At 37.3% G+C, this 15673-nt stretch overlaps 1 protein-coding gene across 19 annotated transcripts in view; it reads left to right on the forward strand.

Moving 5' to 3' along the window:
• Nucleotides 1-15673, forward strand: part of SWT1 (SWT1 RNA endoribonuclease homolog) — a 127290-nt gene that overhangs the window by 48101 nt on the left and 63516 nt on the right. For 17 of the 19 annotated variants that reach the window (XR_012430638.1, XR_012430642.1, XR_012430636.1 and 14 more), the window contains 2 exons: nucleotides 5987-6135; nucleotides 13636-13823. Coding sequence is in view for 11 of the 19 variants with exons in the window: in XM_005540233.4 (XP_005540290.3) it covers nucleotides 5987-6135; nucleotides 13636-13823 (337 nt within the window). In the remaining 8 variants the exon portion in view is untranslated. The remainder of the gene's footprint in view (nucleotides 1-5986; nucleotides 6136-13635; nucleotides 13824-15673) is intronic. The other 2 variants (XR_012430647.1, XR_012430645.1) reach the window with 1 other exon arrangement.

Here is a 15673-nt window from a genome sequence, read left to right on the forward strand (position 1 = left end):
TGCAGCACTTGAGCCCAGATTTTAACCTTAAAATTGTCATAGAAGCTAGGACAAAAAGGAAAAAAAATGCATATTCTACGATAGGTGTACCTTATTCTCTGTCTTTTCCTTGAAGTGTAAACTCTTTGAAAATGAGTTGTTCTCAGAGGAGTAAAGAGCAGAATAGTGATTACCAGAGGATGGGGAAGGTGCAGTGGTAGGGGATGGTAAGAGATTGAGCAATATAAAAAGCTACAGTTAGATAGGAGGAATAAGTTCTGGTATTCCGCTGCATTGTAGGATGACTAGAATTAACAGTTACATATTGTATATTTCAAAATAGGTATAAGAGAATGTTCTTATCACAAAGAAATGATAAATGCTTAAGGTCATAGATGTGCTAATTACCCTGATTTAATTGTTACACAATGTATACATGTGTCAAAACATCACATCATACTTCATAAATATGTACAATTATTATGTGTCAACCATAAATAAACTAAGTCAATAAATATTTCCCCTAGGGGATTTAAAGGGCCTAGTCATTTCCTTATGTCTCATCCATGGTAGATGTTCGATGAATATCTTTTTTTTTTTTTTTTTTTCAATCTTCTAACATGATGAATTTACTCAGGAGTAAGGAAAAAGGATTATAATCTAGGATGCATAGCTATGGCAAGCCACAGGTGCACCTGAAGAGGAGAGAGTAAAGGAAAGCTTTTATTGGCAAAAAGAAGTTCATACAAGCTGCTTAAAAACAGAGTTTATTGGTTCCTGAGGCTCAAAGCCAGGGTTGGCGTTAGTTCATTGGTGTAGATACTGTCACTGGGCAAATGTTTTTTCAAGAGAGTCTTATCTGAACTGCTGTAGTCCTAAAGAATGCCTAGTGATAAACCCGGTTTAGAAATATGTGCATACATGCAAGACATGGATCATGAAAAGCATGAGATACATGAAGGTTGTGGAGGAATTTCTTGTGGGATTTTTTTTAGAAAATCCTTGAGACAGTTGTTATCTCAGAAATGCAAGCTTGAGCTCCCCTCCTTCATGCTATCCTGGCTCCAATTATTTATTTATTTATTATTAGATGTTAAGCTCTGGGGTACATGTGCAGAACATGCAGGTTTGTTACATAGGTATACATGTGCCATAGTAATTTGCTGTGCCCATCAACCCATCATCTGCATTAGGTATTTCTCCTAATGAATGCTATCCCTACCCTAGCCCCCCACCCCCCGACAGGCCCTGATGTGTGATGTTCCCCTCCGTGTCCATGTGTTCTCATTGTTCAGCTCCCACTTATGAGTGAGAACATGTGGTGCTTTGTTTTCTGTTCTTGTGTAAGTTTGCTGAGAATGATGGTTTCTACCTTCATCCATGTACCTGTAAAGGAGATGAATTCATCCTTTTTTATGGCTGCATAGTATTCCATGGTGTATATGTGCCACATTTTCTTTATCTACTCTATCATTGATGGGCATTTGGGTTGGTTCCAACTGTTTGCTATTGTGAACAGTGCCACAGTAAACATACGTGTGCATGTGTCTTTATAGTACAGTGATTTATAATCCTTTGGGTATATACCCAATAATGGGATTGCTGAGTCAAATGGTATTTCTAGTTCTAGATCCTTGAGGAATCACCACACTGTCTTCCACAATGGTTGAACTAATGAACACTCCCACCAACAGTGTAAAAGTGTTCCTATTTCTCCACATCCTCGCCAGCATCTGTTGTTTCTTGACTTTTTAATGATCGCCATTCTAACTGCCATGAGATGGTATCTCATTGTGCTTTTGATTTGCATTTCTCTAATGACCAGTAATGATGAGCTTTCTTTCGTGTGTTTGTTGGCTGCATAAATGTCTTCTTTTGAAAAGTGTCTGTTCATATCCCTTGTGCACTTTTTGATGGGGTTGTTTTTTTCTTGTAAATCTATTTAAGTTCTTTGTATATTCTGGATATTAGTCATTTGTCAGATGGATAGATTGCAAAAATTTTCTCCCATTCTGTAGGTTGCCTGTTCACTCCGATGATAGTTTCTTTTGCTGTGCAGAAGCACTTTAGTTTAATTAGATCCCATTTGTCAATTTTGGCTTTCACTGCCATTGCTTTTGGTGTTTTAGTCATGAAATCTTTGCCCATGCCTGTGCTGAATGGTATTGCCTGGGTTTTCTTCTAGGGTTTTTATGGTTTTAGGTGTTACGTTTAAGTCTTTAATTCATCTCGAGTTAATTTTTGTATAAGGTGTAAGGAAGGGATCCAGTTTCAGTTTTCTGCATATGGCTAGACAGTTTTCCTAACACCATTTACTTGGACAAAATTCGACAGCCCTTCAAGCTAAAAACTCAAGAAACTAGGTATTGATGTAACATATCTCAAAATAAGTAAATAGCTCTTAAGCTGTGTATGACAAACCCAAAGCCAGTATCACACTGGGCAAAAGATGGAAGCATTCCCTTTGAAAACCAGCACAGGACAAGGATGCCCTCTCTCACCGCTCCTATTGAACATAGTATTGGAAGTTCTGGCCAGGGCAGTCAGACAAGAGAAATAAATAAAGGGTATTAAGTTAGGAAAAGGGGAAGTCAAATTGTCTCTGTTTGCAGATGACACGATCGATATTTAGAAAACCGCATCATCTCATCCCAAAATCTCCTTAAGCTGATAGCAACTTCAGCAAAGTCTCAGGATACAAAATCAATGTGCAGAAATCACAAGCATTCCAATAAACCAAGAACAGACAAACAGGGAGCCAAATCATGAGTGAACTCCCATTCATAATTGCTACACAGACAATAAAATACCTAGGAATACAACTTACAAGGGATGTGAAAGAGCTCTTCAAGAACTACAAACCACTGCTCAAGGAAGTAAGAGAGGACACAAACAAATGGAAAAACATTCCACGCTCATGGATGGGAAGAATCAATATTGTGAAAATAATCATACTGCCCAAAGTAATTTATAGATTCAGTGCTATCCCCATCAAGCTGCCATTGATTTTCTTCACAGAATTGGAAAAAACTACTTTAAATTTCATATGGAACCAAAAAAGAGCCCACATAGCCAAGACAATCCTAAGCAAGAGGAACAAAACTGGAAGCATAGACTACCTGACTTCAAACTATACTACAAGGCTACAGTAACAAAAACAGCATGGTACTGGTACTAAAACAAGTATATATAGACCAATGGAACTGAACAGAGGCCTCAGAAATAACACCACACATCTACAACCATCTGAATATCTATTTTTAATAAGTTACCAATTTTTTAAGGAACAACACTTTTCCGTCATTGCCTTTAGCTGTAGAAGTTGTTTATTAGTGATATGAGTATATGAAGGACATGGAACCACATATTGGACATCTCTCCAAAGCAGTTTTATAAAGCATGTAGAACCTTTTTTCGTATCTTTTACCAGGGTCATAATTTAGTTGATCTTTTAAAAGAGAAAGTCTGTAAACTATGTGTGATCTCCAAGTTAGTTTAGTGTAAAAAATGAGGCATCTAGTTACCATCTTCCATCTGTTTTTCCTGGCAGGGGAATCTGCTCTTAGATGCAGCTGAGAGGTGGTAGGTGGCAGCTCTAACTGACAATAAGGAGAGAAGTGAAAATGTGATTACTGTATCTTCTGCTGAAAAATCTGTTTTGCAATCATTATGTGCATAGTTTATTGGTCTTTGATCTCACAGAATCTGATGCCTAATGTTTAATGAGCTAAGAATATGTCATGGGATTATAAAAGTACCTCTTGCCAGGAGTTCATTGCCAGCCTGGCCAACATGGTGAAACCCTATCTTTACTAAAAATACAAAAAAATTAGCTGGGTGTGGTGGTGGGTGCCTATAATCCCAGGTATTCAGGAGGCTGAGGGAGGAGAATCACTTGAACCCGGAAGGTGGAGGTTGCAGTGAGCCGAGATCACGCCATTGCACTCCACCCTGGGCAATGAGTGAAACTCTGTCTCAAAAAAAAAAAAAAAAAAAAAAAGTGCCTCTTGCTCTAAGGTAATTTTGAATGAGAAAAATCACAATTTATGTTCTTGTTTACTATCTTTTAATAATACCTTCAGCTTTTGAATTATATATTTGTTTAACTTCAGAATACCAAGCATGTATCCTTAGATTAGTTCATAGAAAATTGTGTGGAAAATGACTAGTAACTTTTATGACTTTGTTACCCATGTTAGCTTTAAATAATTATTGGCCTTATATAAGCATTAGACTATTTCATTAATGTAGATTTCCTTTTTTGTTGTGTCTGTATACTGGATTTATTATTGTTATTACCCTTTTCCTCATAATCTTAGGAACTTTTGTAAGACAGAAATAAAATGATTACTTCATATATGTAAGCATCATTAAGCATACCTTACATTGGAAAAGCACCCTTAAAAGAAGTTGTGTCCAATTGTATCTTCCTCAGGGGATTTACTAAGTTCATCAAATCTGCAGTCTGTCCTGTGTGTAGCATCTCTTATTACCCACAGGAATTTAAACCAGTCATTGGCTTTAAAAAGAAGTGAAAGTTTTCCTGTAAGGAAATACATTGACTTGCTTTATTATTATTTTTTATGTTTTTGGATAAAGGAGAAGCCAGAGGCTTGGCTATAACCATTAGATTAGAGTTTCTGAATATTGTGGAATTAATATTAAGATACAGTTTTTATTTCACTTGACCCTTCAGGATTTCACAAGCAAGTTCTTGTGTAAGAGATACAGAAGAACTCCTTGTTGTTTTTTAAACTCATAGTGCCAGTGAAAAGCCATGCTGATGTTTCAGAATACAATAGAGTCTCTGAAACTGTGAACATAAAAACAAAAAGTAAACAACAGTGTAGCATGGTTATTTTGAAAACTGTTAGGTAGCATTCTGCTTTAATAATGGAAATATTTTTTTCTGTTCTGAGTTTTATGACATTATTACTTAATTTTATTGTTTGTAACTTTTGAAATTTTTGAAATTATTGTCACCAGTTTTCCCAACTAGTTTGAGAATTTAATGTAATTAGTTTTAGTTCCTTGAGATAAAATTGTTATACCTTTAAATTACTGTTTGTAGATTTTCTCACTTTTAATTTACAGAAAAAAAAATTCTGCAGGCTTCTTCTGCTTCTCACTGTTGCCCAAACTTTTTTTCTCTCCTGAAGTTGTGTTGTACATATAGAGATAACTCATTGTTTTTAGTAAACATAGTATTAAGTTTCATGTAGTGGAGTTGAAGATAAATCACTATGTAGATAGCTGAGGTGATGATGAGAGGTACCATATGTAGCTGACATGCTTACCAGTACAGTCTGACTCTACTGATCTCTCCATAGTACTCTTATGTGAAATCACCTCAGCATTGAAATCTGTGGTTTGACTTGTTTCTTTGGTGATTTTCTCTTTTTTCTGGGAAGTGTAATATTCTTTTTTTTTTTTTTTTTTTTTTTTTTGAGACAGAGTCTCGCTCTGTCGTCCGGGCTGGAGTGCAGTGGCCGGATCTCAGCTCACTGCAAGCTCCGCCTCCCGGGTTCACGCCATTCTCCTGCCTCAGCCTCCGGAGTAGCTGGGACTACAGGCGCCCGCCACCGCGCCCGGCTAATTTTTTGTATTTTTTAGTAGAGACAGGGTTTCACCGTGTTAACCAGGATGGTCTCGATCTCCTGACCTCGTGATCCGCCCGTCTCGGCCTCCCAAAGTGCTGGGATTACAGGCTTGAGCCACCGCGCCCGGCCTGTAATATTCTTTAACTTTACTTTTACTTTGAAGTTGACCACGCTGAGAGAACTCCTGAAATCTGAATTCAGAATACCAGAATCAACTCAAAGGACTTTATCTATAACTAAATCTATTTAATTATTGCTTTTTGTACCAGAAGGATAACTTAGGAGTGGCATATAGGTGTAAATGTATACTCTTCTTAAATTTCAAAATTAATATTAGTGTTCCAAAGACATTTTTATGATGTATACTCATTCTTCCATATTTTTCTGTCTTAATTTTCTGTTACCAGCTAATAAGGCAGTGGATTTTACAACAGTCAAATTCTTGCTTCAGGATTCTAGAAGTTTGTTACATGCTTTCAGTACAAGGTCAAATTATGATGGTATTCTTCCACAGACCTTTGCTCAAGTAAACAAGCTCCTTCAGACATTTGCAGAGGTAAGATGCCTTTGGAATGCCAGTTAGAGTAGCTAATTATTTATGTTCTGAAAATGTGTTTAGGCCGGGCGCGGTGGCTCAAGCCTGTAATCCCAGCACTTTGGGAGGCCGAGACGGGCGGATCACGAGGTCAGGAGATCGAGACCATCCTGGCTAACCCGGTGAAACCCCGTCTCTAGTAAAAAATACAAAAAACTAGCCGGGCAAGGTGGCGGGTGCCTGTAGTCCCAGCTACTCGGGAGGCTGAGGCAGGAGAATGGCGTAAACCGGGGAGGCGGAGCTTGCAGTGAGCCGAGATCCGGCCACTGCACTCCAGTCTCGGCGACAGAGCAAGACTCCGTCTCAAAAAAAAAAAAAAAAAAAAGAAAATGTGTTTAGCAGACAACAGTAGATAAAGGATAATTTAATTCTAACTTATTCTAACATACTAGAGGCATTAAGTAAATGTTAAGTGAATTGAATAGAGAGTAAGCAACTCGTTATAAAACACACATCCTTTTATGGAAGCAGTGTCACAGCAGTTGTTGTTATTTTATATTATTTTCACTTATGGATGGAAGAAAGCTTTGCATTGCTATTTGATTGTTCATTTACAGTGCCCTATGCCAGTGGATCTCACATACATCAAAAATACCTAGGAAATTGTTTTAAACATACAATGCCAAGACTCTCTCAAACCCTATTGAATCTATTTTTTGATAGTGTTACTTGGTAATGTTGTTGTCCTTGTTTTACTTTTTATTTTGAAATAATTTCAAACTTATAAAAAGGTTACAAGAGCAGTACAAAGAATACCCATATATATTATTTACCCTGATTCTCCAAATGTTAATATTTTGTCACGTTTGCTTTATTGTTTTCCTTCTCTAACTATCCACCTGTCTGTCTGTCCATCCATTTACCTATCTATATTTTTTTCTGAGCTATTTGATAGTATGTTGCAGATAGGATGCCCTTTTTCCCCTAGGTGCCCTTTTTCCCCCTGGATATTTCCATCTGCATTTTCTAAAAATAAGGATATCCTATGTAATTACAGTTTTTAGTAAGTTTCATGTAATTCTTATGCAGCCATCTTAGCTGATGCTTTTTTATCTCTTTTAAACTTAACTCTGTAATTTTTGTCCCCAGTATTACAGTCTTCTAATTTTTTATTTTTTTGACACAGGGTTTTACTCTGTCACCCTGGCACAATTAGGGCTCACTGCAACCTCCAACTCCTGGGTTTAAGTGCTTCTCCCACCTCAGCCCTCCGAATAGCTGGATCTACAGGCATGCACCACCACACCTGGCTAATTGTTCATATTTTTAGTAGAGGCAGAGTTTTGCCCTAATACCTAGGCTGGTCTTGACTCCTGGACTCAAGCAGTCCTCCTGCCTCAGCCTCCCAAAGTGTCGGGAATACAGTTGTGAGGTACTGTGCCTGGCCTGTAATTTCAAGTCTAGAAAAATCTGAGAGTGTTATGTAGCATAAACAGCTCAAAAAACTTCAGTTATCACTACTACTAGAAGAGATGTTAATGGAACTTTTATCCAGTATAGATATTATGTTCTCTTTTTTCTCTGAGGAACTGAATTGTCCAGGTTTTTCTCATTGATTTTTCATATCAAATAGGTCCCCAACCTATGAAGTAATCAAAGGATTAGATGATGCTAACATTAATCATAGTTAATGAGGAAAGCACTTCCTTGCTGAGAGAATACTTCATGGAGTAAAGGAAGCAGCTTTTTAAATAAACTGAGTGGAATCATGTGATCATTCTTGAGGAAAGAATGTATTTGAGGGGTGAAATGCTCTTTTGGTTTGGGGTGACCAAAACATTGGTAGTTTTATTTTTTTTTAATGGCAAGCATGATTTTTAGAACTATTAGTAGGAAAAATGGGCCTAGGGATTTAGAGGGTTATAGCATGAGTATTGTACCTTGATTGTGTTGGAAAAGATGTGTTCTCCTTTCCTGTCACAAAATTGAGTCCTAAATCATATCCTTAGTGAAGAAAATGTAGTAAAAGATGGGAAGTGCAGGATACTTAAAGTCTTAACAGTCTTTTAATTAAGATTATTGAGAATAAAACAAAATTTAGGATTAATTGAAATAAAAAAATAATGTGTAGTTTTTAACCCTTTTCATCAATAAAAACCTACAGATGGGAGGTACCATGAAAATATGGTGTTAAAATTTTGTGTTGTTTGTGAGATAATGATATGCCTACTGCATATATGTTGCCCATTGCATACATAAAACTATTGACTTGACTGGGCGTGGTGACTCATACCTGTAATACCAGCACTTTGGGAGGCTGAGGTGGGAGGATCACCTGAAGGCAGGAGTTCAAGACCATCCTGGCCAACATGGCAAAACCCCGTCTCTGCTAAAAATACAAAAATTAGCCAGGCATGGTGGCGCATACCTGTAGTCTCAGCTACTGGGGAGGCTGAGGCAGGAGAATCACCTGAACCCAGGAGGCAAAGGTTGCAGTGAGCCGAGATTGTGCCACTGCACTCCAGCCTAGGAGACAGAGCGAGACTCCATTTCAAAAAAACAAAAACAAAAAACCATTGACTTGTTAATAAATTATTTATTTCTAGATCTTGAGTTTCATTTGCTACATTAACAAGAGATTCATGAAGACGAGTAGCAAAGAATCCAGCGTCCTCATGGTGCTTTTCCCTCAACATTTGGCTTTAGTGTGATTACTCGAAACTGTCCATGTTGTTTCCAGGATTAGAACTCTGAAGTGTTGCACCTTTATTTTTGTGTTAGAAACAGTTCATTGTCTGAGTAAACCAAGAACTTTATGATTTAGTATAGTCCTTTAAAACAGGGGTCCCCAGCTCCTGGGCCATGACTGGTATTGGCATAGCAGGAGGTGAGCAGCAGGCAAGCAAGCAAAACTTAATCTGTATTTACATTCGCTCCCCATCACTCACATTACTGTCTGAGCCCCGCCTTTTGTCAGATCAACAGTGGGATTAGATTCTTATAGGAGCATGAACCCTGTCGTGAACTGTGCATATGAGGGATCTGGGTTGTGTGTTCCTTATGAGAATCTAATGCCTGATGATCTGTCACTGTCTCCCATCACCCCAGATGGGACCGTCTAGTTGCAGGAAAACAAGGTCAGGGCTCCCACTGATCCTACATTATGGTGAGTTGTATAATTATTTCTTTCCTTTCTTTCTTTCTTTTTCTTTTTCTTTTTTTTTTTGGTATGGAGTTTCTCTCTTGTTACCCAGGCTGGAGTGCGATGGCATGATCCCAGCTCACTGCATCCTCCACCTCCCAGGTTCAAGTGATTCTCCTGCCTCAGCCTCCCAAGTAGCTGGGATTACAGGTGCCTGCCACCACACCTGGCTGATTTTTGTGTTTTTAGTAGAGATGGGGTTTCACCATATTGACCAGGCTAGTCTCGAACTCCTGCCCTCAGGTGATCCACCCACCTCGGCCTCTCGAAGTTCTAGGATTACGGACGTGAGCCACCGCACCCGGCCAATTATTTCAATATATATTACAATGTAATAATAATAAAAATAAAGTGCACAGTAAATGGACTGTGTTTGAATCATCCTGAAACCATCTTCCCACTCACCAGTGCATGGAAAAATTATCTTCCATGAAACCAGTCTTGGTTGCCAAAAAGATTGGGGACTGATGCTTTAAAATATACTTTTAACAGGAGTTGTTTTATAGAATGTATTAGATTTTATATATGTCTTATATATTTGGTCATGTCTCAGTAACTTGAGCAACAAATAGATTACCTCCAAAGAAGCGGTATCTCCTAGTAACTGTAAAAACTACCTAATCTTAATTTATTAAGTGTAGAAAATCAGAAGAAGAGGAACGTTCATTATTTGATTGCTTTTGAGAAACTAAAATGGAGATAAACTAACTATCATTTTCCAGATTTTTTTTTGGAGACAGGGTCTCGCTTTATAGCCCAGGCCCGAGTGCAGAGTTGTGATCATAGCTCTCTCTGACCTTGACCTTGTGTCAAATGATCCTCCAGCCTCAGCCTCCTGAATAGCTGGAACCACAGGCATGAGCCACCATGCCGAGCTAAGTTTTAAATTTTTTTGTAGAGACTACGTCTCACTTTGTTGCCCAGGCTGATCTTGAACTCCTGGCCTCAAGCAGTCTTCCCGCCTCAGCCTCCCAAAGTACTAGGATTACAGGCATGAACCATTGTGCCCTGCGTTTTCCAGATTTTCATATAAGAGGGGAGAAATAGGAAAAGGATAGGTACATTTTTATTTTATGGGCCTTCTAACCACTAAAAAAAAAAAAAAAAAATAGGACTTGCTTTTTACTAAGATGATAGAGTAATTAAAATCAATCTTGCTAATAAGCTTTAGATTTATGTGCCTCAGTGTCCTGAGTTGTGGTGTTTATAACCTCTTAATTAAACTCTTTGGACCTTATTTCTCTCTTTTGTAAAATGAGTGTAATGATAATGCTGGCCTTAGAATTATCATGTGAATTAACAAGTTAATATTTGTGGAGACCTTAATGTCTAGCATGTAGTAAGTTCTATGTAGTGTTTGATAAAGAAATCCACTTGTGTGTAGTATATATACTACTGTTTAAGAGCTAAAGAAAAGAGGCGTTAGGTAAATGCTGGGCTGTATTTTAAATATATTTGGTGATAAAAAATTATCTCAGGATAAAATGTCTTTTCATTTGGTCTATTTGTTAAGTTCACAATTTAATGTAAACAGGCAAAAATGGGAAGAATCATCTTTTTAATTTTTTTTCTTGCCGCATAAGATAAAGAAGGGTAACATTTACTTTTACAGATGGAGAGAGTTCATAACCTCATTCTAGTCAGATTGCTGAAGGTCAAATCCAGTTCATGCCTCTTGTCATCTGTGTGACCTTGGATGAGTTAATTAACCTTTCTATGCCTCAGTTTCCTTGATTATAAAATATGGATCATCATAGTATCTGTTTCATAGGTAGTTGTTAGGATTAAATGAGCTAATAAATATGAAATTCTGAGAAAGTACATAACAAACGCTCAATAAATATTAACTGTTACTACTGATAGTATTGGAAATTGTATTAAAAAAATTTAATATGTATTAAATTAGCAATCCATGAAGCTAATCCTTTGAAATCATCATTTTATCAGAGGGAACTTAAGCCTAGAGAAACAGAATGATTTTATTTAAGTTTACAAAGCATATTTATATGCTTTGTGTATGTATATAGAGCAAAGACCAAAAAACTAAGTTTTTAAACTTATAGTTAAATGTACATTCTGTACTTTTCTTTTCCTTTTTTCCTCCACGTGAGATATATATATATATATTTTATATATATATATTTTATATATATATTTTATATATATATATATTTTATATATATATATTATATATATATATTTTAACTGGAATCAATTGTATATCTCTTTTACTGTGCTTTAAAATATGCTTAGATCTTTTCCATTCTTAAATACCGTACTTTTCATTGGCCATTCTATTTACTGCACTGTCCTTCCGTCAACTACCAAACTTCTTAAAAGAGCAATTTATGGCCAGGCATGGTGGCTTATACCTGTAATCCAAGCACTTTGGAAGGCCAAGGTGGGCGGATTGGATGAGCCACTACCAATCTGGGCAACCAGCCAGCCTGGGCAACATGGCGAAATTCTGTCTCTACAACAAATAACAAAAATTAGCTGGGCCTGATGGCTTGCACCTCTGGTCCCAGCTACTGGGGAGGGCTGAGGTGGAAGGATCACCTGATTCCTAGAGGCAGAGGTTGCAGTGAGCTGAGATCACGCCACTGCACTCCGGCCTGGGTGACAGAGTGAGACCCTGTCTCAAAAAAAAAACCCAAAAAACCAAAAACCAAAAAACAACAAAAAAAGCAATTTCTAACCATTGTTTTCATTTTTGCACTTTCTTTTGTTTGTTTCATTTTCTTGTCTCTTTTTTCTTTTCTTTTTTTTTTTTTTTTTTTGCTAACTGAACAAGGCTAGAGCACTCACTTACCCCTTAATCCTTTACAGTAGAATTTTATTTCCACACTCCACTGGAAGAAACCTTAGGTTGTCATTTGCTTACTAATTATCAAACTTACTCTTTTCTCCTTCTTCTTCTCCTCCTCCTTCTCAGTCCTTCTTCAGCACTTGGTGGTGGTCTCTCCTTTCTTTCCTGAAACCTGACTCCTTTGGCTTCTATTGTTATTGCGTACTGATTCTTCCCCTCTTATTTTTGCTAGTTCCTTCTTTTCCCCCTTCAGTTTGTCTATTTCATCTCCTAAGGCTTGTCTCCATGAGAATGACCCTCAGCTGTATTTTTAAGCTGCAGATCTACATGTCCAATTACTTGCTAGCTATCTTTACCTGGATAATTTTTTATACCTCAAACTCAACATATACCTAAAAAACAAACTTATATTCTCTTCATCCAAAGAAGATTCTTATTTGCAAGCAGCCTCTTTTCGTAGCTTTACAAGAGGCCATGAAATTTGGAAACATAGACAAATACTCACTACAGTTTATTGCTACTACACTGTAATATCTGATATGTTTAGTGTATTGTCCATCATTAGCAATGCATAAGTTAATGTGATGTTTAAAATTGCAGTGATTGTGGAACATCAAATAGCAGTTCCATCAATTCCTGTATAAAGTATTTGTTTGACTTTTACTGACTAAAACTATACATTCCTCTGCAGAAGTAATCAAGAAAGTTCAACCTACTTAGTGTGCGCGCGCGCAAACACACACTCTTCTAGATTTATGACCACCCTAAGTTCCTACTATTTGTATCATTCTTCTAACACATCTGGGTTAAAGAATGTCTTAGGGTCTCCCTCACTCCCTGGATCTAGTCTTTGGCCAAATCTTTATATTTCTTACATGCATTTTATTTTTCTTTTCATTCTGCTGCCTTTTTATAGCTAATCCATGTTCTCAGGACTCTCCTCTTGGATTATTTCAGTAACCTTCTAACCAGTTTTCTTGCCTCCTCTTTCTTCTGTTTTAGTTTATCTTAGATAGAGTGCACTTCTGAGTATATCACTGCCTAAGTTAGAAACCTTCAGTGGTTCACCATTACCCATAACCTGAGGTTTAAATTATCTCTTGATTTTTTTTTTAAATAACCCTTTGCAGCCCTTTACATTTTCTTAAAACTGAATTGTAAGGTGCTTCAAGACTTGATTGTACCTCTATACTTTGTATTCTAGGGGTCCTCTATCTCTTTCAGTACTACATATGTAGAAGTGTTCAAGCAGTATTCTTAAATTGACGTTAGCATGTTAGCTGAACAAATCATTATAAGTAGATTAGAAATATTGTTTGATTTAAATGGAAAAGGAAAATATCTTTTCTAGCTCTGATGCTTTTCTGGGAATATTATGTACATAATAAAAGAAAAAGAATTGCCACTACTTCTCAGAAAGCTAGAACATTTGTAAGCACAGTTGCCATTCTCTTTTTCTCATCTGCAAATGAAGAACTAGCTGCATTTTATGTAATTCTTATTTCCCCAGGTCAAGACAAAACTTGAGCCAAATTCTTCGGAAAACACAGTGACTAAAAAGCAGGAAGGTACTTCATTGATGAAGTCTCATAATCAAGAAATCACCGTTTTCTCGAGTTCTCATCTTCCCCATCCCAGCAGGCATCAAGAAATCTGGTCTATCCTAGAGAATGTTTGGATTACAATATATCAGAACAGGTACTAAATTTGGGAGAATTTTTTTAAAATTTATTATTTAAATTGACATTATAATTGTACATATTTACGGGGTGCATTATGATGTTTCAATAGATATATGTGATATATAATCAAATCAGGCTAATGAGCATGATGAATACCTCATGCATTTTAAGTGTTAAGTGGGGAAAAAAAGCTTTTTTCACTTAACATGATATTCTCCAGGTTTATCCACATTGTCACAAATGACAGAATAGCATTCTTTTTTATGGATGAAAAGTATTCCATTGTGTGTATGTACCACATTTCCTTTATGTGTTCATCGTTACTGGACACTTAGGTTGATTTCATATCTTGGCTATTGTAATGCATTTATCATGCATTTTTCATGAGGTATTCATCAGCTCATGCATTTATCATGATCTTCTTTGTAATAAGAACCTTCAGGCCAGGCGTGGTAGCTCACACCCATAATCCCAGCGCTTTGGGAGGCAGAGGCGAGTGGATCACTTGAGGTCAGTAGTTTGAAACCAGCCTGGCCAACATGGTGAAACCTCATCTCTACTAAAAAAAAAAAAAATACAAAAATAAACCGGGCGTGGTGGCATGTGCCTGTTGTCCCAGCTGCTCAGGAGGCTGAGGCAGGAGAATCGCTTGAATCTGGGAGGTGGAGGTTGCAGTGAGCTGATTGTGACACTGCACTCCAGCCTGGGTGACAAAGCAGGACTCCATCTCAAAAACAAACAAACAAACAAAAAAGAACATTCAAAAGCCTCTCTTCTAGCTATTTTGTAATGTGCAGTACTTTACTTTGAGCCATAGTCACCCTGCTATGCAATAGAACACCAGAACTTATTCCACCTATCTAATTGTAACTTTGTACATGTTGACCAGCCTCTCGTCATTCTCCTCTCTCTGTTCTCTAGTGACCACTGTTCTACTCTGCCTCTGTGAGATAAACGTTTTTTGTTTTTGTTTTTGTTTTTGTTTTGATTCTACATATGAGTGAGATCATGCAGTGTTAGTATGTCTGGCTTTTTTCACTTAACATGATATTCTCTAGGTTTATCCACATTGTCTCAAATGACAGAATAGCATTCTTTTTATGGATGAAAAGTATTCCATTGTGTATATGATGTACCGCATTTCCTTTATGCATTCATCCATTATTGGACACTTACATTGATTGCATATCTTGGCTATTGTAAATATTACTACAGCAGACACAGGAGTGCAGGCATCTCTTTGACATACTCATTTTATTTCCTTTGGATGAATAACCAGTAATGGGATTGCTGGATCAGACGGTAGTTCAGTTTTTAATTTTTTTGGGGAGACTCTGTACTATTTTACATAATGGCACCACTAATTTACAAATCCCACTAACTATGTATAAAGTGTTCCCTTTTCTGCACATCGTTGCCAACACTTTTTTGTTTGTTTGTTTGGTTTTTTGAGGCAGGGTCTCACTCTGTCACCCAGGTGGTAGTACAGTGGTATGATCACGGTTCACTGCAGTGACCTCCTGGGCTCAAACGATCCTCCCACCTCATTTTTTTTTTATTATTATTTTTTTGTAGAGATGATGTCTCACTGTGTTGCCCAGGTTGATCTCAAACGCCTGCAAACTCCTGGGCTTAAGCAGTCCTCTTGCCTTGGTTTCCCAAAGGGTTACAGGTGTGAGCCATCATACCTGGCCAACACTTTTCTTCTTTTTGATAATAGCCACTCTAACTGGAGTGAGGTGGTGTCTCAATGTGGTTTTGATTTGCATTTCCCTGATGATTAGTGATGTCAAGCATTTTTCATATACCTGGTGGCCATTCGAATGTCTTCTTTTGAAAAATTTATGTTAAGGTCTTTTGCCCATA

Source organism: Macaca fascicularis, chromosome 1, assembly GCF_037993035.2.
Source record: "Macaca fascicularis isolate 582-1 chromosome 1, T2T-MFA8v1.1".
NCBI lineage: Eukaryota > Metazoa > Chordata > Mammalia > Primates > Cercopithecidae > Macaca > Macaca fascicularis.